The 27669-nt window shown below is 43.4% G+C and overlaps 1 protein-coding gene across 1 annotated transcript in view; it reads right to left on the bottom strand.

The window, feature by feature from the left end:
• Positions 1–12062: 12062 nt before the first annotated feature.
• STIP1 (stress induced phosphoprotein 1) overlaps positions 12063–27669 on the bottom strand; it is a 1768405-nt gene continuing 1752798 nt past the window's right edge. Inside the window, exon 13 of the mRNA XM_044075368.1 lies at positions 12063–12471. Coding sequence (XP_043931303.1) covers positions 12399–12471 — 73 coding nt within the window. The 3' untranslated portion in view covers positions 12063–12398. The remainder of the gene's footprint in view (positions 12472–27669) is intronic.

A 27669-nucleotide genomic window follows, 5' to 3' on the forward strand; every position in this document is an offset into this window, starting at 1 on the left:
TTCCTTTAAAGTTTATTTATTGTTACAACTGATTAGTGTGTGTTTGCAGTAATAGTTCACTTAATTTAAATGGTTTGAGTTTTCAGTATGCTGTAATGCCACAATGTTGCATCCATAACTAATACTGCATCTCCTTTAACAACTCTGGTGATGTCGTGGTGGGGGTGTGGCCAGTGTCATGTTGGCCACACCTCTATCCTGTTGACCACACACCCCATGTCCCAATTTGCCCTTGTTAAAAGGTGGCAACCCTGTCTGAATCTGTGATCATTTTTTGTTTTAATTGAAACATCAGGTATTGCTGATATTTCAGCATGTGAAACTGGCAATTTAAGGCCCTCATAGCTAGAGTAGCTGAGGTATATACTTTCTTTCCCCATCTGTCTAGTGCTCTGGAATCCCTTTCGGAGGGTACAGGATTTTTAGCAATAGAGGCCTTAACACCTTTGGGATCCTGGGAAATGGTTTCTGGGTCAGCAACAGGGTTTTTGTATAGGAATTTGTGAGAGTCAGGGACTCTGTAGTATCTGTCTGGTTTGGCTGGTGCAGGAGGTAGAGAGTCTGGGTTAAGGCTAGATTCTAAGTAAACATCATCCACAATGTCTAACACGGGTGGGATAGCAAGTGGTCTGTGCTGGGGTAGTAAAAGGAACTCTCTGAGCCTTTTCTTAGAATCAGAGTAATCCTGGCCTTCCCAGTGGAAATGTTCCCTCATGGTATGTAAAGTTTCCCCAAAAGAGTAGTCTTCTGGGGGAGATGCTGAGGGAATAGACTCTTCAGCATCAGAGTCTTCATAAGGTGGAAAAGAGTATTCCTGTTCCTTAGGAGAATCTCAGAAAATTGAGACCTGGTCAGAGGAAGCGTAATCCTCCTCCTGTCTTGGCATTTTATCAGGAGGGGGATGGGAACCCCTGATTAGGGTAATTAAATCTTCAGCCATCTTAAGCATCTGTTTCTTAGGCATGGGGCCTTGTACTGGAGACTGCTGTATAGTCTTTTTTGCTTTTAAAGGAGTTTTCAGCTTTGCATAGGATTTGATGGTGAGTGTAGTCGGTCTGAAGACACCTTCTGCAACTGAAGGCGTTTCAACTGCACCGGAATCTCCTTCAGCCCTGGAGTCGGAAGGGGCTAAAGATGAAGGCTGTGGCGGCCTAGTTATCTCCGCTTGGGAATCGGAAGCTGTCTGAGGTTCTAAATCAGCGGTTGTCGCCTCACTGAAAACCAGAGAACCGGCGACTGGCCTAGCAGAGGCCTCGGCGTCTGGTTTGGGTCTCTGCTGCCTGTCCTTATCCTTGCGTTTTTTATACATTCCAGTCGTCGGTTGCTCTGACGGCATGGTATAATTAAATTTCCTACCAAAGTAATGTCGGGCGAAATCAAACCGACGTTTAATAGTTCATTTATTAAACCTAGCACAAAACCGACAACCTGTGACGTCGTGGTCTGGGCTTAGGCAAGGAATACAATAAGAATGAAAGTCCTTATGAGGTATTTGCTTCCCACAAGAAATGCAATTGTTAACTTTTTCTGACATCGGACTGAGGCAAGAAAAGGTTCGCCAACGGGGTACTTAGCTTTATTGAAGACTTCGGTCTGAAATTCGATTTGAAAATCTCAGGAGTCGGCTGACCGGCACTTGCGAACTGCTTCTGCTTCGGGCACAGTGCGGCAAGAAAGACTGAAGAAAATGGCGTTGGATGCCTCATATATACCACTGGTGCACTGACGTCAGGGAAGAAGCGACAGCAACCGATGCCGGACCAAGACTTTGGAACTCTGGCCGACTGCGGGACCGCCTGACGGCAGGATAACCCAAGTGTGATGACTGCAGCAGTGTAACACTATGAACATCCCTTGGTTCATACTGTCTGTATGTGCCACACCATAGGGATCCAGTGTAAAAGATGAGTGGTGCAAGGAAGAAGCTATGGCCACAACATGGTCACCCACCTGAGGCAAACTGCTAGTCTGCTGTTTGCTTAACATTTTATTTTTGTAATTGAAAGGACCAACCATGGGACCAGTAAGTTTGCTCTGTGGTCAAATCAAAATTGGTGCCTCTTTCCCAGGGAAAACAAGCAGCAAGGGCTGGTAAAAATGTTCAAGTCTTTAAAAATCATTTTCCCCACAAAACTCAGTAAAATCACTTTAAAACACTGTCAGCCCCAAAAGTAAAACAAAAACAAAATTTCCACACACACACAACTAATAAAAATAAATAAGCTTTCTTAAACAAGGACGTACAATAAGAAACTTTTTTTCCAAAGTGGAAGGTTTTTTCCCCAAAGGGAACTTAACTGCCCAGCAAAGGAACAGCACAGACGGTCAATCCTTGAAAAGCACACTTTTACCTTCCAGTAAATCTTCTACTAGGAAGCTCTACAGGAGTAAATGGAAAAGATAAATTTGCTGGGTGGAGCAAAATCAAATTGACCCCTTCTCAGCTCCAGTTCAATCAGATATGGAATTTTTGGTGAGTCTGTTTAATGGAAGTACTAATTCAACTATAAAAGTCCAACTCGCAGCAATCTCTAACTTTCATGTTGGATTTCAAAATTCTTCACTGGCTTCCTCTAAGCTGTGCAAATCCTTTTAGAGAGGCACTCTCCTGCTAAGACCCCTTTATGAAGACCCCACTCCGCCATGGATTTTAAATTTGGTACTGCAAGCCTTAATTCATTTTCCATTTGAACCAGCAGCTAAATGGGATCTTAAATTCATGACCTGGAAAACTGTCTTTCTAGTTGCAATTGCATCTGCTGTAAACATTTCTGAATTTCAAGCATTATCTTCTAAGCCTCCATATTTCATTTTTCATAAGGATAAGGTCATGTTATGTACCAGTGCTTCCTTCCTTAGGTGATGTCAGAATCCATCATCCAATCCATAAACTTGCCAGTATTCTTCCCAAAATTTGCAAATAAAGGGAAATATATGCTGCAGTTATTGGATGTCCTTAGACAATTACATTTTTACCTACACAAAACATAAGAAATTAGAGAGTTCAGCTATATATCTCCTTTCCGTATACTAAATTGGGTGAATCAGTTACAAAGGGAACTCTAGCTAGATGGTCGACAGATTGCATTTCATTTGTCTATAACGAGTTGATTATCATCAAAACTTCTAGAGGCTCATTCAGCCAGATCTATGGCAACTACCTGTGTGTTCCAGTCTAGAGCTTCTGTGGACAATGTGTGCCGCTGCAACTGGGTCAAATCCTCATACTTTTGTCACTCATTACAAAGTAGATCTGGTCTTTAGGGGGAGAGCAGCGTTTGGCTCAACCGTACTCAGGAATATCCTTCCTTAGAGTCCACTCAGGATTTTTAGCATGGGGACTCTGTCTCATTAGTTGAGGAATGAATGAAAATTGACATCAGATAAAGAAGTTATCTACTCACTATAACTTTCCATCTGTGTTGTCCATTTTCATTCAACTCCCAAACCACAACTCCCATCTTTTTTAATGACTGATTTCTGGAGGAGCGAGTGGCTTCAAGGACACGACTGTCCACTGGGTTGAGCTCCAGATACAGCATATAATAGTCTTCCTGTCAAGCAGCAAACAAGATCTGAGGGATGTTGGGGATTGGTGCGTTATGGGTAAGAAGGAGCGTGAGAGTTTTTGGAGGCCAAGAGCTAGTGTAACTGCAGAGTTGGAGATAAGAATTGGATGCAAACCCATAAGTAGAGGAATAATGAAAATGGACAACACAGAGGAAATATAATGGTGAGTACATAAAAAAATGTACAAATGCAAAAATTGGCTAGAATAACAGGTTTTGTATTAGCATAAATTTTCTGAACAGTATGAAGTCCGAAACTGAACTGTCAATATTTTCTGACTTTAGTCCTCACTTATTTGCCAAAGATCTGCCTGGAAAACGATGTTTTATGAGGAACAGGCTGAAAGTATGAGGTGAAAATCTGGATAGTCAAGAGGTACGTAGTACAATCCTGTTTAGTCACAAGTCTTTATTGTTTTTAATTCATTTTGGTTGCATTGCAAATGTATGCACTGTGACCAGAGGTGAGGACCCATATTCCATTGATTGTACCCATAGACAGTTGCTTCTTGTGCTACCATGCATATTCTTCTGCTTCATTCTGTACCATATCTTTATGCACAAGTCTTGGCACCCATTTGTGTATTTAGAAATTTGTTTTAGACTCTTGGACATCAAAGTCTATTCCTTATAGTAAATCTCCTGCAGGAAAGAGAACGTATATCTTGTATGTGGTTCTCACTGTGTATTCTTCTGCTTAATAGATGAGATATCACTTTGTCTTCATTTGTTTGTGGTGGCTTTTTGGTTGCTAGTACTGTTGGTGGCAGTAATGCTGCCTAATGCCATTGCCCTCCTTTCCAGTCAGTGTGTCCCACAAAAAGGGTTGGAACAGCAAAAGTGCCCTCTCTGACCATAAGTAGTTTAAAAGGTTTTGTTGGTTACTATTAAATTTAGATGATAAACTGCATTCCAGAAAAATGTGTAAGCACTTCCATTTTCCATCTCTAGCTTTGCCGATGTACCAGTATACGTTCTCTGTAGACTTTGCAGTGTATAGAATAATTTATACAAGCATTTCCTGTTGAGTGTTTTGAATTGTCTTAACTTCATGTCTTGCTATCAAATTATGCTAGCTTATGATCAGTCGGGTACATTTTACAGCTGATGGCAAGCACCATTGTTCCCTATTTGGGCCCTAGTTTTAGAACACATTACTTGGTTTGTAAGTTCTGTACTAGATGTTTCAGAACTGCTGCCTTAGACCTGGTCTGGGCACCCTGTGAGTAGCCCAGCAAGGGAGCTGCTGAGCTTCTCCTGTTGTCCACTTTAGTGTTCAAAATCAGCCATGATACTACTGTATCTAAGATTACCATCCAGAATAAGGAAAAGTATGTCATTACACTGTTATCTCAGCATATTGTTCCCTTCAAGCACCTGATCCTTGTACTTGACTCTGAATTTTGTCCATAAGCAAATACTTAGGGCATCAGCAATGTTTATTTTAAGGATTGCTGCTACAGAATGGTTCAAAACATGTCCCAGCTTCCAGATGTTTTGGACAACCCCATACCACATTTTTATGCTTAGTCATATGCAAGACATAAGGTATAAAGGAGAGAGACACTTGTGCCATTTTCACTTTCTTTTTGTTGCACAGATCATTCAGAAGTCTGTCCATTTATAACCATTCAGAGCAGGTTCTGTAGTTTTGACAATTACCCAGTTTGGGATTTGTCATGACTGACAGTAATGTTGTGCATTGTTTTCTGACAGCCTGATCAGATCTATAATTTGGAAATCTTTCTGAGGCAGGTGTCATTCATGGGAAATAGCAGTAAGCATGCTTATAACCAACTGATTCCACTGAAACTAACACCCTCAACCCCCCCCCCCCACACACACACACACGCACACAATCCCTTTTCTTTTTTGGGCCTTTATAAAGATTAACCTGTGTACACTTTTTAAGGAGAAAGACTTGCAGAGGGTACAAAATTTTAGCACCTTCATGGAGCATAACAAAGGACAAGCCGCATTGGTGCAGTGGTAGCATTGTCGCCTCACAGCAAGAGGTTCTCCCGTTCGATTCTCGGCTGGAGCGCCTTCTGTGTGGAGTCTGCATGTCCTCCCTGTGGTCGAGTGGCGTTCGAAAGACATGCATGAATGAGCGTGCCTTTGAAGGTTGGGCTGGCACCTCGGCACCGTAAAAATCTACTGCCAGTCATTAGCAGACGGGAGTTCCGCTGTGGTGACCCCTAACCGGGCAAAGCCGGAAGAACAACATGGACAATAACAAAACTTAAGATTTTGGGACGTGGGGCATCCACCCTTAAAACTGAGGGAGACAAAACTCAAGTACAAGAATATTTGGTGTCTAAGCACCCTAAAAGATGGATAAGAAAATTCCTGTGAAGGCTTCTGTGAGAGATCATTGGTTGTCTGGCTATTAAAAGAATTGGAGAAACCACTCTGTTTAACATTTGAGAAATCTGGGTGAACCATGCATGTCAAGTGGGACAGAAGGTCTGGAGATGGATCCAGAATCTAAGGTGGATAACATAGGTGAGGCCAAAGGAAGAGAAACCAAATTTGTTGAGGCCAGTAAGTTGCAATGAGGATGACTTTGCTCTTCAACTGGGCTGCTTTCTGCAGGATTTTGGGAATTAGGGAGTCAGGGGGTAAAGAAGACCAGGGGGCCAATCGTGGAGCAGAGCATCCCTTTGCGATTCCCCTGGTGGGGGGGATAAGGGGGAAAAAGCTGCTGCACTTGTTAAGGGGACAGGCAAAATGATCGCAGAAAGGCTAACCCCACTGACTGAAAATCGTATACATCACTTTGTTGCTGATGAGAGACCGCTTGTAAGGTAGTAATATGGACCTGCTCAGTTTGTCTGCTATGAGTTTGGACTTCCCCAGAATATGCGTTGCTATGAGAAAGCAGTTGGAAGATACAGATATTGCCATACACAGAGGGCTTTTCAACACACTGGATAAGATCTTGTCCCCCATTGTTTGTTAATGTACCAAGCTACTGACATGTTGTCTGTGTTGCAAATATTCCAAATGGCAAGAGCCTTGGAATGCCTGCAACACCAAAAGCAACATTCTCATCCCCAACACACTGATATGCAAGTTGGCCTCTTCGGGGGACCAAGTGCCTTGGACTGTTTTCCCCAGGAAATGCCCCTCCACCAATCTGATTTTTTCTGATCTGATTTTTGATCCTCTGTCTCCCCACTATTTATGGCTTTGTTCAGATTTCTTGCTTGAGAGGTATGTTGTACTGCACTAGACAAAAAGCTGAATCATTAGCACAAACTAAAGGGAGGCAAGACTGCGCATGGTCTCACCAAGGAATAAGTATATGACGGGTATGTGCCAGTAAATAGGCACAAATGGGCTTAAGACTAAGCATATATTTTATATACATTATACATTTATATATAAATGACTATATTCATCTGTGTGTATTGTATGTGTTTTCAAGTAAACAGAACATTGAACTAATCAACTGTTATCACTGTTATGATGTATGCTGCTAGAGAATTCAACTATTGTATGAAAAATGCCTTTATGTAACCAGTCAAGAATAACTGTTACTGCAGATGACAACTGCAAATGATATTTTGGAGATACAATACTTATTTTGTTAAAATGTGAAGAATGAATGTATAATTATTATGGCAAAATTGTAATTTAGTTGCAAAACTCTAAATGTCAGTGTCACTTTATCAATTCAAAATCAACCCTAGCAGGGCCAGCCTTTGGTCAACTGGTGCCCTAGGCAAAACGTCTCCACAGCCCACTCAACACCAATTGGTGCCCCCATCTTGGTCTACCTACACCATCCAGATTATTGGAAAAACTCCCTTGCTAGAACAGTGCCCTAGGCGGCTGCCTAGTTGGCCTATGCCTAAGGCTGGCTATGAACCCTAGATACACTAGCTCCAGTGGATATGACAGATAAAGCCCTTTCGATGGGTTTAGGTGACCAACATTTGATTAGGTTCTATGGTGTTTTCTGGAGTAGGCATGGAAAGATTGGCCTCGCCCATCTAGGTACATCAAATCACAAAGAGTGGGGGCAGGGGCGAATGCAGTCTGGGCTCCAATATACCAACTGGGATGGTGGCTCCCACGGTGATGCAGGCCACATGATACCCCCCCCCCAAGGGTGAACCATGGGACATAATTACTATGTCCTCACTGCTAGGATGTCAGCAATGAGGCACAGATTACCACGGCTGCCTGGATGTTATTCCTTGTAACCGGCTACCATCGCTGTTCTGGGGATACCCAGTACACAGTACCAAATGGGCTTACGACCGATAAGGAAAGCTTGATGTTCAATGGAAAAAAGCATACACTAAAATGGTTGTGCATGAGACTTGATTCATATTAGGAAAACCTAGTGTGCACTGGTGTAGTGGTGTAGAATGGAACCTGTAACTCAGTTTGAAATATCTTGTGTTGTTGAACAACCTAAACTTTCAATAATGCTCTTAATACTAAAAAGTCAGGAAGGGTCGTACAAAATGACATGGCTTCCTCCATTTCAGAAATAATGACCTCCAAAACTAGTCTCCTTGAAGGACAATGAGTGGGAAAGACTCTGTCCCCCACAAACTAAAGGGAGACAAGACTATGCACGGTCTCAGCAAGGAATGAGTATACACTAGATCAAACAAAATGGATCTGCGACTCAGAAGACTGTTGGCCAGTGATGGAACTACAAGATTATAAACTTATCCTGTATCCAAAAGTATACCAAAGCAGTATACGAGCATTTATATAGATGCATGGAATCAAGAATACCAGACAGGACTAAATCATCCAAGACAGGACTAAAATCATCCTCCGCAAGAAGAGTAAACCTGTCTGGTGGACATATGCAATAAACAAACTCTAATAAAGGGGAAAAAATTGCTGTTCAGGACCAAGAAGGAGCAGGTGCTCAACTGGAAGCACTCTCTCCTTAGCCTAAACAAGCTAATAAGAGCACTAGTGAAATTCTCCAAGGCAAACTTTGAGTCCAAATTGACCACATCTACTACAGACAATCATAAGCTTTTTTTCACATATGTCTGCAATCTTAAAGGAAGCACTCTGATCTGTTCAGAACTAGTGGCCAAGGACTCCACACATGCAAATGCCAAAGATATAGCAAACTTGCTGGCTGACAGATTCAGCAAAAACTTCACCCCTCCCTCTGTCCCCCATCAGTAAATCAGGACATTCCCAGTACCTGCCCCCTTCCCCTTATACCTACTGCTCTCTCAAAGGCAAAAAATACAGCCTCCATGGGACCCAGCAACATCTCAGGCTGCATCCTGCATGAGCTCAGGCAGGAAATTGCAGCACCATTAGGCGACTATTCAACCAAAACCTGAGTATCAGCTTTGTCCCAGCTGAGTGGAGGACAGCCACTGTTACCCCTTTGCACAAAGGTAGACCATCCACAGATCTGGGAAATTAGAGACCCATCAGCCTAACTACTTGATCTGCAAGGCCATGGCATGGATTATCATGGACCTCATTAACAAGTACATTGGCAACCTCTGGACACTCAATCCCACACAGTTTGGCTTCGATAAGGGAAGGTCATGTCCATTAAATATGGTTGACTTCTGAGTCACCAAAGCCATGGACGAGGGGAAGACTGTACACACCACCTAACTTGACCTGGACAAAGCCTTCGACATTATTCCCCACTCAGCCATAATAGATAAACTCTCTCAATTAAAGAAATCCCAATCCCTCCGAGATACACGCTCTAGGGACCTAAACCTTGTCACCACAATAAACAGAACATGCTGGAGGAATAGATTCCTGTCCCAGAGACTAACCATACTCTGGAACAGACTACCTATCTATGTCAAACAGAGCTCCTCATTAGCACTCAAGAAAAATCTTGATGATTGGATGGGTAATAGGAAATTCACCCCGGGGATCACTTCTGTGGTTCTGCTTGACAGGGGCACAGGAAAATAATTTTCTTGGGTGGCGAAAGCCAGGGTACCTTTTTGGCTAGGCTTGTATAGGCCCTAGGGCCAATAGCCTAGTACCTACCTATGAACTAGGCATCAATCTGTACGTTACCAGATGGGTAGCTAACTCGCTCACTGATAGAACCCACCTAGTCAAAATAGGGGAAGCTACCTCAAGCAGTAGACCCGTAACAAGTGGCATACACCAGGGTTTGGTCTTGGGGCCTCTGTCATTTGGGTTATACTTTTCTGTGGTGCAGAACAAAACCAGTGGGCTATGGCTGACCAAGTCTACAGATGACTGCAAGCTGGGTGCTGTCATCTATTCGCTAGTGATGTGGGCATCCTTCCAAGAGGGTCTCACCAAAACAAATGACTGGTGTCAGATGATGGCCTCGAGCTGAATACCAAAAAAGACACGATCTCCTTTTGGGGAGAGTGATGTCCCACAAATTACCTTATTAATAACAACGTACTAAGCACGCAATCAGTTGTGAGGTATTTGGGCACCCAGGTTGATAGCAACCTGACTTTTGACCACCATGTTGATTCCACTGCACAGAAAGCTTTCTACATGACCCACCTCATAAGTATGGGCATCTCATCCAGGGACAAGGAAGTCATAACATCCCTGTATTCTTCCCTTATAAGGCCCATTATTGAGTACAACACCCCATTCGGCATGTACCTCTCAAAGCACATGCAGCAGCTGGAGAGATCACACAGGTTCCTCACCTGGAGAATCCAGGGCCTCAAAAATCTACCAAACACAGGCTAAAAGCCTTATCCCTCTACTCAGTTTCATATAGACTCAGAGGTGTCCTCTGTCTGGCATACAAGGCGATCTCAGACCCCGCCTTGATGGGACTGCTGCATATCAGCAAATCAAGCTCCACTAGAGTAACCCACACGCATGGCTTCAACCTGGTCTGCGATATCAATAGGACTTGTTGGCAGGACAGATGTGTGTCCCAGAGACTCCTCCATCTGTGGAATAGTCTCCCTCTTCATGTCAAGCAGAGCACCTCTTTACCCCTCTTTTTAAGTGCAACCTGGATAATAGGATGGGAAACAGAAAACACATCCCTGGGATTCCACCCATGTCCCTGCTGGACAGGAGCATCGGGTGCTGACTTGTCCAAATTCTTGGCTAGGCTTATAAGGGCCTCATGGCCAATAGCCTAGTAACGTCCTATGATCCTATGATATGCAGATCTCAAATTATGTTCCTACATTTGCAATTCTTTACACTTCAAGTAAAATGCTTTGACAGCTTAGTGTACACACAAAAAATTCAAAGTCAAGAAAATGCACTGCTCTTTGAAACACTTGCTCGTTTAGGAGGGATGCAAAGCATTGAGAATAAATGGTAAGTGCAAACTCTGAGGACGTTTCAAATTTCTCAAGGATGGTTCCTATCAAAATACAAAAATCTTTCATCAATGACAAAAGAATGGTAACAAGTGTTGATTTGCCAACATCTGTCAGCTCTGCAACAGCATCTGCCCGTTTAAGGGCCTTACTAGACCAATATACTCGACCACTATGCTGGGGTTAGCAGATTTTCTATACACTGAATGACTACTTCATAATGATCTTTTTACTTTACTTGTATTCTGTAATTTCTTCCAATTTAGCATATTTTCAGTGTAGTATTTATCTTGTTGCAAATGTATTAAACTACTCTTGCAAACCTCTAGGTGGAGCCTGCCCTTCCACTTTAAGCATCATGGTCATCTGCCTCCAGGTTCCACTCTTAACACTGCATGTCCATGCATTAATGAAATTGGCCAGTGTACACCCCACAAGCAAGGTACACAAATACAATATTTTACTATCTTACGAATTTCTACAGCAGAAGATATAGATACTGTTAAGCCAGAAATCTCATTACCTTAATGATTTTCTTCCCTAATAGGCAGAATATTGCACCAGTCTCCATCCCAAACCAGACATCAGTCTGCACTCTAGCATGCATGCAAGGGCTGGGCATATCTAGTTAATACACGTTCTCCTAGTTCAACCTAAAGGACCTCAATACTTATTAACTACCATTACCCATTAAACTGTTCATCAGCAGTACAAACACCCTGGTGTGGACCTAGACATAATACTATCCAACGTTCTGCAGACACTAATCTAAAATAATTCTTTATGAATTATATGTTGTTAAATCTTCAATTAGAAATATGCCACTATGTATAAAACTGTACACTAAATCAGTAATAAACATTTTATTTACAAGCAATCAGTAACTATTGTCGACCTTCGGCTGCACCAAGAAATCTTCCATGTTTTATAGTCCACTGCTATTTGCAAAACACGCACTTTCACTGTTTATGTACTAAAGTTTAATTAAGAAAAATCTACTACTGTAAGTTCATTCTGAAGAGTCTGAGCAGCTCAATATTTAAATTCAAGCAATCCACTGTCCATATTTTCCCAGTGAGTACCTGCGAACTTTAAAACATATACAGAAAATATTTTTCCCCTTTAATGAGATAAAACAAATCAAAACTGCTTCAAATTATAGAACATGGAGAACACCATATCAGACTGCAAGAACTATGTAGGTTGATGTTTATTTCACTTTGTCAGCATGCAGTGTAATATGCAATTTCATAACCACAGACTGCAACATGCCTAACTCCTCCACACCTCAACATGTCTGCAAAAAACTTTCAACTTATTGTTAACAGTAAAACTTCACAGCATGTTGCTATAAAATGTACATCAAGCACCTAATGTGGCTAGGCCACAGATGGTGGAGGTGTGACCTGAGAGGAGGATAAGATGCTGTACATGATGCAGTTTTGCTCCACTTTCTGGAACAGTTTAATTGGCATGAAGTGTCCCATTTACAGTGTTTTCCTCGAATAGTGGCTCTTTCATAAATTAATCACCGGATTGCAATCAAACCAACATCAATCAGTTTGTGGATTTTCTGTGCTATTACTGGATTCTTCAGGTGGCTGGTTTAAGGAGAGAAAAAAAAACACACACAAAATGAGTACACATCAACATACATCCACCACTATGAACTTTAACTTTTTTAAAAAGAAAACACTACATACAGTATACCAAATGAACATAAGGTTAACCAGTAAAAAGGCAGTATTGATTATTTTTCTTTCACATTACCGGTGCTGCAAAGAAATGTTTACTTAACCCAGTTTTAGAAACAATACAGCCATCTTGTTGCTAGCTGCAGTACTTATGAGATGTATTTGACAAAGTACAGCAACGCTGGTCTTACCATAATAGATGATCGAAGTGACCCTTTTACAATGCAGTTACGTTTATATCTATCCTTAGAATGCTCTAAACTTCTTAAAAGCCTAAGCATAACCGAAAGGAGAATGGGACACCAAGCAGGAGATAAACTGGCAGGATGCAAGCAGTCACACCCTAAATCCTCAGCTTCAAGCCAGATTCAGAAGCTATTATGCACAAAACATCAGTATCACCATGCAGCACATTTACTTTTGAGACTGGAAACACCTGAAGGCTGTGGCCTCTGTCTTCATGCCAGATGCTTGGAGTCATGCTGCAATAATGAATGAAATGCAGCATGAATGGCTGTTGTACTCCTGAACTGCCATCAGTGACAGATACACTGCCTCTAGAGAAATCACAGTACTATGCTGGGTGACAGCAGGCTTCACTTACACACACATGGACTTTCTAGAATGGGCATCAAACAAGATACCCAACTGCACCAACAGCGATCATACTGAAACTTCCCAAAAGCAAGACTTTAAGACAACTAACTTACCCTACAACGGTAGCAGATAAAGTTGGTATGCAAAAAACACCCTAGTCAATCTTCATATGTTTATTTGCCACTAATACCCCTTCAGGGTAAAAATATATCAGCATCAACTCCCTTTTCCCATTCTGCACATTGCTTCAGGGTGTCATATCAACAGTAACCAAATCACATACAGCCAATGCTCACACTGCTATGTGGATAGCCCTAAAGTGGTGCATAAACAAGAAAAGGAGTTAGGAAAATCCTTTTATTTTCTGCCTTCTCCATGGATGGAGATGTTGGAAGTACAACCTGATAAAGCCAAGTTAATCTTTTGAAAAGATGAAAGAAAAAAAATGGTGATGGCATTAAGGAAGTTCCTCTTCTCTTTCTGTGGATTTAGAAATGTCAACATGACACTGAAATCCAGTGTAACAAGGGATGCACCAAAACTTGTATTTCATTTGAAACACAAAAACAATATACTTCTGGAACAGTCAACAAAGAAACAAGATAAGGCACAGTATTCTGTTCACAGTATACACATAGAAAATGCACTGGCACGAAAAATGCTCCGATCCTTCTATTTATTGATAAAAATAAAAAAAAAAATTAAAACAATAATCCTTTTCATACAAAAGGTTCTTTATCTGTAAGAACATTTTTGTGTCTATAGAGTGTCCCCATTTTGTTATGAACCTTCTGGATTGTTTGTGCTATATGAATATCAAAATAAAACTTATCTATTTCCACCCCTAGGAGTTTAGTATGGCTTGATGGTGAAATGTTAGTGCTGTTTCTAGATGTGATGGAGAAAGCTGAGGGAGTAGTAGATTTTGTTCTATTAGGGGTGAATAGGACTAATTTGGTTTTGTTGGGGTTAAGAATGAGTTGGTTGTCAGTGATCCATCTTTCAACAGCAGAATGATTCTTGGGCCAGTTTTTGTAGGGTGATAACAGATGGGGCTGAGAAATGAGTGTAAAATCATCTGCATACTGAATTACTGTGGCATGTTTGGAGGAAGTATGCAGATTGTTTGTAAAAACTGAGAAAAGTAGTGGACCCAATATAGAACCTTGTGGTACCCCAATAGAGTTGGGCCCTATAATAAAAGTCTTTTGGCTTTTCCCGGTTAGGGGTCGCCACAGTGGAACTCCGGTCCGCTCATGATTGGCAGTGGATTTTTACTGTGCCGAGTTGCCAGTCCGACACCCAACCCATTCACGCTCGCACCTACCTGCATGTCTTTAGCATCACTTGACGAGGAGGACATGCAGACTCCACAAAGAAGGCGCTCCAGCAGAGAATCGAATGGGAGATCCTCTTGTTGTGAGGCGACAATGTTAACCGCTGCACCACCGCGGCCCTATAATAGCAATACAATTTTAGACTTGGATGCAAAACAAACAGGGATGGAAGTAGGCCGAGACACAAAAAGTGAAAAAAAGGATTAAAGAGTAAATGGAGTGTTACATTTACAGTCTGATAAATGGAGGAAACTTTTGTAACAAGAGGTGAATTCTGTGGACCAAATTTAGAGAATGACAGACAATACTATTTACTGTCTCAGAATAATTCTAGGTATATGAAAAGATTTAAAAAGACTTGTAATAACTTTGTAGCAATAAACGACATTCTGGTTGATGAAAGATTGGTTGGCAATGTGGCAAGTGCCAGTAGTGGGGTAGAAAGGACAACGGACTACAAAACAAGAGTACTAAAACGCATGCGAGCATTTTTCAGCCTACTACTTCATGGGCACTTAATAAATCAGTAGATATTAATCACAGACAAGCTTATACACAAGATTTTTGTGTTATTTAATATGATGTAAGGTATATTTTCTGATCAATATTATACATGGATGGAAATCAACAATACAATCGACAACAGCCTTACCTTTGATAGTCACATTAACAATACTATTAAAAATGTAAACAGAAAGCTGGGCTCCTTCTACAGAATCAAAATGTTCTTAACTCCTACAGCCAAAGCTTCACTTGCCCACTCTCATCTTATTTCCACTCTTCTCTATGCTTCATCTATCTACACTAACCTAAAGAAAAACAATCTCTCTAAGCTGGCTAACACTTATCATAGTATAGCTAGATTTGTTACTGGAAATCTATATAGAACTCATCACTGCCTGAACCTACAGCAACTTCACTGGCTTGAACTAAGAAATATGTTGTTTCTTTCTCAACTTACTTTTGTACATAGGATTTTCTACTATCCTAACAAAACACCTATACTTTCCAACCTGCTTACCCCTTACACTAACCTTAATTCTCTTCGCTCCTCAAACAAACTTCTAGTAACCTTAACTAAAACTAATAACTCTGCTGGTGACTCCCTTTTCTCCAATACAATTGGTAAGTATTGGAATCATCTTCCCACCGAACTAACTTCCATTCCATCCTCGGTTCTCCTTAAACAAAAACTCAAAACACACCTTAAGAAACACTGGTTATGCTCTTGCTTTAACCCTGATTAAAACTATGCTTACCATAACTTCTTTTCTCTCTCTCTTCTCCTCTCCTTGTTTTTCCTTCTTAATATTTTAATGGGACACTACCTATGCCTTAATAGGTTTTTTCTTTCTACTCCTCTTTTTTCCCTATTAGTCTCTCTTAAATCTATTAATAATGCTGTTAGCATATTAAATTATCAAGACTTTTTTTTCTGCTGCTGTTACTTTTACATTTACTATGAATGCCTTTATCTTTTCCTTTCGTTTTTCATGCACTAAATGTTCAATTAACCTTTGTTTCTGTATAGGTTATGAATTTAGAATACTTCAATGCAGAATTTTATTTTGAGCCAGGCACCTTATTCTATTCTTGACTTGTTTTGTATTATGTAATTGCTTTTTCTCTATGTGGAGCTTTTCTCCCCGGGCCTCTACTGAAAATGGAAATATATCCAGTTAGACTAGCCCGGTTAACAAATGTAAAATAAAAATAAATAAATAAATCACTGTTACTCAAGGTTTCTGGAACTATTTTTCCTATTTACCGATTTGGTTAGCTATATACAATGTATTTTGTTATGCAGCTGACTTATTGTGATAATTTGGTATGTATCGGATAGTTGCATAGTATTACTATTATGGTTTCAGCGGGAAACCCGTGGAAATATTGGCTGCCAGAGTCTAATAGGATGGAAACATACAGTAATTAAGACGGGATCCATCACTACGGAAGTGAGCACACCTGGATTAATATGGAGGATGGCTGGTAATGCTGAAGCCAATCACCTGGAGTGTGAATGGCTTAACAGAGAAAGTGTGTGTGCACTACTACACAAAAAGCCAACAAGCGGACGGGATTCTTCTACAGAAAAATCATCTTAGGTCAAAAGAACACGAATGGGACATATGGGCCGTTACTCTTCTGAACTTAAATGTCAGTGTAGTCAGGTGTACTAACTATGCTAAACAAATGCTCACATTTAGTAGTTGGTGAAATATTTGTGGATAGGAAAGCTAGGTATGTGAAGACTGGAGGCACTGGCAGAGAAGTATTACCATAGGAAAAAAAAATCTACATTCCTTCTTACAAAAAAGTATATTACTGGATATTGGGCGGGTGGGGGATATGCAAGATCAGTTTTGAAATAAGACATTTTAATAATTATATATTCCACCCCACCACCACCCCCAGTCTGTAACTTATGATTTTAGAGGTGGAAAGAACTATTTGAAAGGATACTGTAAGCTATTTAGTCTTGACGATCCATTAGTGTGCTCAGACTACAGGCAAGCTTTCACATTATCTGGGCAGGTTTGGCATATGCTAGATTGGATAAGCCTGTTCTCTACACAGAAATGTAAAATCTAACTTGCAGAACAAATAATACCCACAATCCTCTCAGATTCTGCCCTAGTTTTGTTAACCCTGAAAATGAGGGATGATGGAAGATGAGATTAACACTGGAGGTTCCCCCTCATATCTTGAAAAGGAATAACTTGGAATATAATGAGAATCACAATTGCTTTAGGACAACTAAAAGCTAGTCAGGTTGAAAGGATGACAAAGGGTAACTTGACCACAGAAATAAGGGAAGCAAAAAAATAAAAGGGATTACATTTTTACAATTAAGGGAAAAGCAAAGTGATGCCTTGAAGTATTTTTTTTTAACAAGTGGAAGGCACAGAAATCTTTAGCATTAAGAGCTAGGAAAACAGAAAGTTAAGAGACCTCTATACATAAACTTGCCAACAGACCTGCAGCATTATTGAGAACTTTTAAATACTACTATTCTCAGTTATACTCAGAAGGTGAACTATATGGAGGTAGGGGAGTTACTAAATGAGTTAACAGAGAGCCTCAGACTCTACTGACTGAATCATGACAAAGTGGAGGGGCTTCTATAAACTAACACTGGAAGAGCTTGGGGATGTGCTCAAAAGACAAGCAACTGTAATGGAACCAGAGGAAGACAACATTCCTACAGAAGCATGGAAGTGTGCGTGTTGGGGGTGGGATCAAATACTTAATTGTTGGAGGTATTGTTTAATAAGAAGTTATGTACCTACCATAATGCTCCATGTTAGTTGTCTTCTTCTCGCCTTCTTTCTTGCTGGATGGGTTCAGAGCCAATCCTTGGCTCCAACTCGGCCTTCTACTAAAGCTCGAGAGCTATTTACTGGCTCGAGGCCTCCCCATATCCCACAATGCTAGACGTCAGATACCCAGATCTTGTTGGCAGAGCTAACACCATGGAAAAAACATTTTAAGGACACCTGTCCAAATTACAAGGTTTACCTGCAGTACTAAAAACAGAGGAGGACAAAACCTAGATAAAACTCAGCCAGAGGAAGAAGGCCTCAAAAGGAATTCTTCTCGGTCTGTCCAGGCTAGGGGGATGAAGGGCGGGACGCAAGAAAGAAGGCGAGAAGAAGACAACTAACATGGAACGTTATGGTAGGTACATAACTTCTTAATGTTAAGTTGCCTATTTCGCCTTCATTCTCGCTGGATGGGACAGCGTCCCTAGCACCTTAGCCCTGGGTGGCTCATCGGAACAGACTCTTGAGCACAGTGGAACCAAAATCAGCTCGACTCCTGGAGGCCAGATCCAACTTATAATGTGAAATGAAAGTATGAGGAGTAGTCCATGTGGCTGCAGCACAAATAGATTCCATTGGTAGTCTTGCTTGAAAAGCTACCGACGTAGCCAACGCTCTGGTGGAATGAGCTTTTGGATTTGTAGGGAGTTCTTCATGTGTCAATTGATAAATCAAAGTGGTAATAGAGGCCAACCACCTGGATAAGGTTACTTTAGAAACTGGCAGGCCCTGCTTGCCCTCAGCATAGGATAGGAAGAGTTGGTCTGATTTTCTTGTTTTAGTCCTATCCAAATAAAAACGTAATTGCCTGTGAACGTCCAATTGGTGCAACTTTTGTTCAGCTCTGTTCAAATAGTTAGGAAAAAAGACAGGTAGATCAATAGCCTGATTCAGGTTTGTCTCAGAAGGTATTTTGGGCAGAAAAGAAGGATTAGTCCTGAGTGAAACTCTATCACTGTGAAAAACAAGATAAGGAGGATGAATACAGAGGGCTTGAAGTTCCGACACTCTCCTAGCTGAGGTGATGGCTACTAAGAAGAGAGTCTTCCAGGAGAGTAATTTTAAGGAACAGGAGGCCGCAGGTTCAAAGGGAGGGAGAATCAAGGAAGTTAATATGAGGTTTAAATCCCACGGAGGTGGGGGATCTCTAACCAGGGGCCTAAGTAAAATAGTCCCTTTAAGAAAGGCCTTCCAAAGTTTGTGGGACATGATGCTGGTTTCTGACAGGCCAGCGTGGAAATTAGCGATAGCAGCCAATTGGACCCTAATAGTGGCAGACGAGGAACCTGCTCAAGGAGTTCTGCTAAAAAAATCTAGAATGTGATGGACAGGGGCTGTAAAGGGGTCTATATTTCTAGCCACCGCCCAGAAAGAGAAACGTTTCCACTTACTAGCATAAGTCTTCCTGGTAGCAGATTTGTGCGAAGAAAGCCTGGCTAAGGCTGGAAGTGGAGCAACCAAGCTGTGAGGTTGAGAGACTGAAGGGATTGGTGCAGCCTGCCTGACTGATGGACCAAGAGGTCTGGCACTGGGTCCAGATTCCAAGGCTGCTCCAGCAGGTGACTATGCAGGAATGGGAACCAAATTTATTGAGGCCAGTAAGGGGCAATGAGGATCATCCTGGATCCCAATGCAGTCGCTTTCTGAATTAGTTTGGGAATTAAGGGAAAGGGTGGGAATGCATACAGAAGACTCCGGAGAAAATCGTGAACTAGAGCGTCTCTGGGGGAGTGGCCGGGGAGGGGGAAGAGAGTGAAGAAATAGTCGCACTTGCTGTTGAGAGGGGCTGCGAAAAGGTCGCAGCAAGGTTGACCCCATCTGTGGAAAATTTTGTCCGCTATTAACTGATTGAGAGACCACTCATGAGGCATGAGAATAGCTCTGCTTAGCCTGTCTGCTATGACGTTGGACCTCCCGGGGATGTGCGTTGCTATCAGAAACTGTTGAGAGGAGATCGCCCAAGACCATTGGATAAAAAGCATCCATTGAAGAATCTGCAAGTGGGAACGAGCCAGGGGGATCAATGTGATTGCTGCTGCCATGAGACCCAAGGTTTTCAGTACAAATCTGGCCTGAATTCTCTTGCACTGTAGTAAGGTCTGGACATGTCGGCGAATGTCTGATACTCTTTCTAAGGGAAGTTTTGCAGACAGCTCTTTTGTATTTAATCTTGCGCCTATAAAGGTTACAGATTGACAAGGTGACAATGCAGACTTTTCGAAGTTTATAGAGATACCTAGCTCGGAGCAAGTTTGGATGGTATAATCCCTGGCTCGCACTAGCTGATGCCTGGTGGAAAAAGTCAGGAGCCAGTCGTCTAGATATGGAAACACCTGGAATCCTCGCCATCTCAGGTGAGCCGTAACCACTGCCATGTATTTGGTGAACACCCTGGGGACTGCCATGCATTTGGTGAACACCCTGGGGGCTGTGGTGAGACCAAAGGGCAGGGCTCTGAATTGATAGTGACTGGCTCCCAGCTGGAAGCGGAGAAACCTTCTGGAGCGTCTGTCCATTTTGATATGGTAGTACGCATCCTGAAGGTCTATGGAGCACATCCAATTGTCCTGACCCAAAAAGGGTAGAATGGACTGAAGCGTGACCATCCGGAACTTCGTTCTTTGAACAGATTTGTTTAACCTGCTGAGATCCAAAATGGGTCTCCAGTCCCCTGTCTTTTTTGGTACCAAAAAGAACTTGGAGTAAATCCCAGATCCTTGCTGGTCTGCTGGGACTGGCTGAATGGCCCTTTTTTCTAGCAGTTTTGAAATTTCTAGTACTGCTTGATCCCTTAGACCGGGTGGAACATCTGGAAGGGACCTATTTGTACATGGGTGTGAACAAAGGGGATTTTGTAACCCTCGGATATGATAGACCGTACCCATTTGTCTTGTGTGAGGAGTTGCCAGGCTTCTGGGTACAGTGACAATCTTCCCCCGACTGCCTCTGAAGGTGGACAGTCGGGCAGCCCCTCAGGGGTGCTGAAAGGGTTTGTCAGAGAAAGAATCTCTGCTACCCTGATTTTGCAGACCCCCTCTGCCCCTCGGGCGACGTCCATTATTGTTCCCTCCTCTGCCACTGGAGGGAAACTCACCACGTGCGTCAGGCACGACTCCCTAGGGTTTCCGAAACCACATTTTTCCACTCTTCTGACCTTTACGGTATGGTCTAGAGGGAGTAGAAAAATGGACTCCCACGGCAGAGAGAGTCTTGCCTTCCTGCTCACACCTGGTAAGGGTATCCTTCACCTGTGGTCCAAACAGAGCCGAACCATCGAAGGGGGTATTAGTGAAGGACACCTTAAAGGGGTCAGCAAAGTTGCATAACTGCATCCAGGCATGTCTTCTCAAAGCCACGCCTGTACCTGCGGCCCTACTCGCCCCATCGGTTGCATAAGAAATGAGCCACAAGGAGGAGTAGACTATAGAGTTAAGGGTCGCCAGCTGGGAGTTAATCTTGTCCTGAGAACCCGCAGCTGATGGATCCTGAAGGGTATCACCCAGTTCCTTAAGACCCCTTTGAAGGCGGGTGAAATGGCATAGATAATTCAACGACCGTATGGAAAAGGTCGCTGAAGAAAACATCCGCTTCCCATACCTGTCCATTGTCCTAGATTCTTTATTAGGTGGATGGACAGGCACTGAAGGGTCAGCCAACTCCTTCTTAGTGGTTGCTGCCACCACCATGGCATCAACAGGGACACCTTTTGTCAGAAATTGTTTGTCGAATGGGGCTGTAATAAACTTAGTGGGCCTGCGGGGAGTTGGTTCCACTGTGTCCGGGGCTGTCCACGCCCTTCGAGCCACCACTCCCATGAGCGGGTCGAAAGGCAGAGACACCCAGGAGGTGGAAGGGCGAGAACCAAACGCGTCCAGGTACACCGACTTGTCCTCGGAAGGGTTAAGGGCAGTCCAGTTTCCCCTCTGCCTAAGGATTTCTAGGATGTCTGAAAAAGAGACATCCTTAGAGGGGGACCCTTCCGAATCCTCCAAGTCGGTATCAGACGTGACTGACTCGTGGGAGTCAACATGTTTCCTCTTACATTTTCTCTTCTGAGGGGGCTCTGAATTATCAGGGGAGGCCTCGGAAGAGGAAGATACGCCCAATGGGGCGACCTGGAGCGTCTGTTCTCCACACTTGGGGTCAGGAGGGTGGACAGAGACAGATGCAGGCACCATAGGGGGAGGAGCCGAAGGGGCCGATCATGGAGCTGACACAGGAGTCAGCACGCTCCTCATGACCTTGAAGGCGCCCCTGTCGGGCAGAGCAGAGGGTCCCCGCTCCAAAGAGACGTGAACCCCTCCCGGCTCTGAGGCCGATGTCAGGGCCGAGCTCACCTGTGCCGAAGCCCCGAGAGGGAGAACGGGGTCGGACAAGGATCCGATGCCACTCGCCCCCTCGGAGCCGACGAGGGAGTCTCGGCGCCAAGATCCCTCCAAGGAAGGAACCAATGAAGAGATCGGAGCCGAAAGGTGTGGTATCGGCTCTGACGCTTCCAAGATTCGAGCCCCAACCAGCTACGGCTCCGAACACAAAAGGGGGGTCGGAGGACGAACTGTTGAAGACACCGGGATAGCCACAGTCTGTTGAGAAGGGCTGGTTAACATCTTGGCCAGGGCCTGCGATTTAAGTAGTCTACTGACCACCCTCTCTAAGTCATGGTCGGATAACCTGTAAGACCGAGAGGAATGGGACCTATGGCTCCATCCCGACTGCAGCAACGGTGACCTTGGAGCCGATTGAACAGATTCTAGGGAAGGGGACCTAGAACGTTTCCGGCCTAATGACTGTTCCGACATTAAAGTCGGAGCCGATAGAGGTCTAGAGGTGTCGGCCCCAGCCGTAGCCGATGAAGAGGAAGATTCCCCACCCGGCGACGGCTGCAAACTGGGAGCAGACGGCTTGGCGGGCTTTGAGGATTTCCCCGACTGAGGCTTCGCCGAGGATCCCTCTGGCTTGAGTAGGCCTCTCAAGATAAGTTTGTTCCTATGCTCCTGCAGGACTCTCAGGCTGAAGGCATGACAGACTGAACAGGAGTCCTGCAGGTGTAGGGAACCCAGGCAATACACACAAGAAGTGTGACCGTCTGTCAGAGACATCTTCTGACAGCACAAGTCACACTTCTTGAAGCCTGAAACTTTGGTATCTTTGGACATACTGGCCTGGGGATACCAAAGAGAGAAATAAGAAGTTATATACTCACCATAACGTTCCATCTGAGTTGGTGACTTCATTTGTCTGCAACCTTTGGGTCTTGGATCCGAACTCGGATCCGAGCCGGCAACTTATTTCATAGCTTAAAAATCCGAGCTCCTAGCTCCTCCCCTTACCCATAATCCCCTGCCAACCCTGACTGACCTCAGATCAAGTTTGCCCGTATACAAAAAAGCCAAACGCTAATACATCCCGAAGGATATAATAGAAGGACATACAGGAACAAGAAAATTTCTGAGGGCCAGGGGGAAGGAGGGGGGGGATGGTTGCAGACAAATGAAGTCACCTACTCAGATGGAACGTTATGGTGAGTACATAAAGTACAGTTTTGTACCTACCATAAATGTAGATGTCCGATAGGAATGCATCTGCAGTCCTTACAAATGGGTTGTCCTGTCGTCAGGCAGCCCTTCGGTCGGCCGGATTCCAAAGTCTGGGTCCGGCTTCGGCTGGTGTCGCACTTCACCCGACGTCATTGCTGCAGTTTTTCGGGTATAAAGGCATCAGCCGACGCCATTTTCCTCAGTGTTTCTTGCCCCAGATGCCAGGTGCCCTCTTGGATGGCTAAATTTGGATAAATGCCAATGTTTCCAAATAGTAAAGAGCAAACACATAAAATAAGCATGTATGTACATATATACAAACAAATACACCATAATAGATCCCCCCCAAGCTAGCTGAAGGATGGCAAATACCCTAGGAGTACCTCAGAGGGAAGGTGGGTGGGTAATCCTGACTGCAGATGCATTCCTATCGGACATCTACATTTATGGTAGGTACAAAACTGTACTATGTCCTTCAAGGATGCATCTGCAGTCCTTACAAATGGGTAGAATACCATAGCTAAACAAGGGGAGGAGGAAAAGAGTAGAAATTATGGTGTAGCTAGGATCCCTTGCAAAACAGCAGTGGCAAAACCTGCTCGGGATCTAGAGTATAAAGGTAAATTGTAATGCTTGGCAAATGTATGCACGGAGGTCCAAGTAGCAGCCTCTATAATGTCCTTGGTAGCCACTCCTCGTAAGAAAGCTGTGGTAGTGGCTGTAGCCCTTGTGGAGTGAGGCCTGATGTTCTCTGGAGTTGCCTTTCCATGGTAGGAGTAACAAAATCTAATGCAATTTCCTATCCATTTGGAGATTGTCTGTTTTGAAATTGGCTTTCCTTCCTTTCCTGTGGCATATGCTACCAGAAGCTGGTCAGTTTTTCTATTGGACTTGGTCCTGTCCAGGTAGTAGCGTAATTGTCTATGCACATCCAAGGTATGCAAGAGTCTTTCTCCCTGTTCTGTGGGTTTGGGTAGAATGTAGGTAGGTGGATAGCCTGATTTAATGACACTCTGGATACCACCTTAGGCATAAATGTAGGATTTGTTCTCATGGACACTATCTTGATGGAAGATCAGGAAGGGTTGCACTGCCATTAATGCCTGTAGTTCAGAGACCCTTCTTGCTGAAGTTATTGCCAGCAGGAAAGCAGTTTTCCAGGATAAGTATTGTAATTCTGCTGTTGCTGCTGGTTCGAAAGGGGGAAGTGTCAATTTTTCTAGCACAAAGTTCAAGTCCCATGCTGGCAATGGTGGTTTCCTGGGAGGTTTTACATTTTTAATTCCTCTCAGGAACTGTCTGTGCAGAGGGTGAGAGAAGACAGGAGGATCCAAGCTGTATTCTGCTGAAATAGCTGATGCATGTATCTTGATGGAAGAATAGGACAGGCCTGAATGGAAGAGCTCTGCCAAGTACTCCAGGATGTTGGCTATGTTTACTAGTGTCACATCTTCTCCCTTTGCAGTACTCCAAAATGAGATATCTTTTCCATTTTGCTGCATAATTCTTTCTTGTTGAAGGTCTACGAGCCTCCAGGATTATGTCTTTAACCCTTTGGGATAAATTTGGGTTAATAGCTGTCATGTAATGTTCCAGGCAGTTAGCTGCAGAGTTTTCAGGTTTGGATGCAGGATGTTGTAGTTGTTTAGAGTTAACAGTAATGGGATCAGGGGTAGTGTCCATATTTGTTCCCGAGACATGCTCCTCAGCAATGGATACCAATGTTGTCTTGGCCAGTCTGGAGCTATCAGAATGATCCTTGGACGGTCCTCTTTGATCTTCAGAAGCACCTTGTGCATCAAAGGAAGTGGTGGGAATGCGTATGCTGTCAGGTTTTTCCAACTGAAAGATAGGGAGTCCACCTTCCAAGCAAGTGGGTGGTACGTCCTTGTGCAGAATTTCTTTAGCTGGTGATTGAGTGGGGATGCAAACAAGTCTATTTGTGGTAATCCCCATTCTCTTGTGATGGCTTTGAAGATGTCCGGATGCAGCATCCATTCGTGGGCATCTGTGTTAGTTCTGCTTAATATGTCTGCTAGAGTGTTTTCTTTTCCCGGTACAAAAATTGCTTGTAACTGAATGTTGTAGCTCAGAGCCACATCCCATAGGTCCAGTGCCAGCCGGCATAGAGGATATGAATGTGTGCCTCCCTGTTTGTTGATGTACCACATAACTGTGGTGTTGTCTGTCCTTATCATCAACTGACCTTCTTGGAGAAATGGTCTGAATGACTGGATTGCCAATTTTACTGCCAGCATTTCCTTTAGATTTATGTGTAGGCGTAGCTGGTCTTGAGTCCATAAGCCTTGTATGCACTTGCCCAGCATGTGTGCCCCCCAACCGAGGTCTGAGGCATCTGTCGTGATGGTTTGGCTTGGTTGACTGTTGCAGAAGGGTAATCCTGTGTTTGATTGACAGGCCTGATCCCACCACAGGAACTCTTGCTTCAGGCATGGGATTATTGGAATTTTGGTTTCTAGGCTGTGCTTGTGTTGGGACCACAAATTCTTTAGGTACCACTGTAGCTTTCTCATATGCAGTCTGGCATGAGGGACCAGAATTATGCAGGATGCCATGAAGCCTAGGGCTTGCAGTACTTTTCTTGCAGTTAGATGGTTCTGCTTTGTTAATGCCAAGAAGTAGAGAGGTAGTTGCTCTTTCTTTTCTGCAGTTAGGAATGCCATTTGTTTTGATGTGTCCAGCTCTGCACCCAGAAAGGTAATTCTTTGGGATGGAATCAGCCTTGACTTTTTTATATTGACTGTATATCCCAGGGCTTGCAGCAGGTAAATGACTCTTTGTAAGTCTTCTGTTAGCTTGCTTTTGTTGTCCGCTTGTATCAGGCAGTCCAGGTAGGGATAAATTTGGATCCACTGAAGTCTGCAATGAGCAATTACTGATGCCAGGCATTTCGTGAACACTCTGGGCGCAGTAGATAAGCCAAAGGGCAATGCTGAAAATTGATAATGCTCTGATCCTGCAAGAAATCTGAGGTATCTTCTGCAAATTGGTCGTATGGGGACGTGCAGGTATGCCTCCTTGAGATCTAGAGTTACCAGCCAAGACTCCTTGCCCAGCATGGGAAGAAGCTGCTGTAGTGTCAGCATTTTGAATTTTGGAACAATGAGGAATGTGTTTAAAGCGGATAGGTCTAGAATGGGTCTCCATTTGTTTTCTTTTCTTGGTACCAGGAAGAATCTGGAGTAAAATCCCTTTCCTTGCTCCATAGATGGTACCTTTTCCACAGCTCTCATTCTTAATAGCTGAGATATTTGCTTTAGAGCTTCTGCCCTTTGAGTAGGTGGTAGGTTTGGCATTCCTCTCTTTCCTGGTAGAGTATGGAAATGGAACCTGTAACCTTGGTCTATAGTTTGCAAAATCCATTTTTCCCTTGTGATGCAATGCCAGTTCTTTGAAAATAGAGTTAGCTTTCCGCCTAAGGGTGCTTCTAGTTGTTCCCTGATAGGCGGTGTCACTGCCAAGTCACTGTGATTGAGTAGTTGTAGTGGTGGTGGCTGCGTCCGTGCCTTGCTGGTTGTTGCCTTGCCACTGGCGTCCCCTGTAGGCACCCCTGGATTGGTTTCTGCCTCTAGAACGCCTATTCCTGCCCCTTTGTGTCTTAGAGGAGTCCGGAAAGGACCAATTCTTGGAGGGCCAGTTCCTGCTAAACCTTGGAGGTTGAACCTGTAAGAAACCTTTCACTGTTTGTACAGATTTCGCCTTCTCTTCCATCTTTTTTAGTACCTGTTGTGCAGGTGAAACAAATAAATTGACCTTGTCCATGGGTGCATCCAAAAGCTTTGATTTGACATGGTCTGGTAATGCCTGTTCTTTCAACCATGCATGTCTCCTGATAACTGTGCCAGTCATGGCTGATCTAAAGGAAGCCTCCAGTGCATCATAGCCACATTTTAAAGAATGGTTACTAACCTGTTGTATGTTATGTACCATTTCCTGAACATATTTTTTATCTAAAGATTCTTCAGAGGACAGCTTTTTAGTTAACTGGTCAAGCATAAACTCTTGATATTGAATCATGTGAAATTGGCAGTTCAAAGCCCTAGCTGACAAAGTAGCAGAAGTGTAAACTTTTTTACCCCATCTCTCTAAGGACCTGGATTCCCTTTCAGAGGGGAGGGGGTTTTTAGTAGAAGTAGCTGCTACAGCTTTAGGGCCCTGGGAGACGGTCTCTGGATCTGCAAAAGGAGCCTTGTATAAATGGTGGTGAGTGTCCGGGACCCTGTAGAACCTATCGGGCTTATCAGGAGCAGTGCAAGCATCATTAAATGCATCATCTACAACAGAAAGAAC

The sequence above is a fragment of the Protopterus annectens genome, chromosome 6.part1 (assembly GCF_019279795.1).
Source record: "Protopterus annectens isolate FY-2018-M chromosome 6.part1, PAN1.0, whole genome shotgun sequence".
In the NCBI taxonomy this organism is placed as follows: domain Eukaryota; kingdom Metazoa; phylum Chordata; order Ceratodontiformes; family Protopteridae; genus Protopterus; species Protopterus annectens.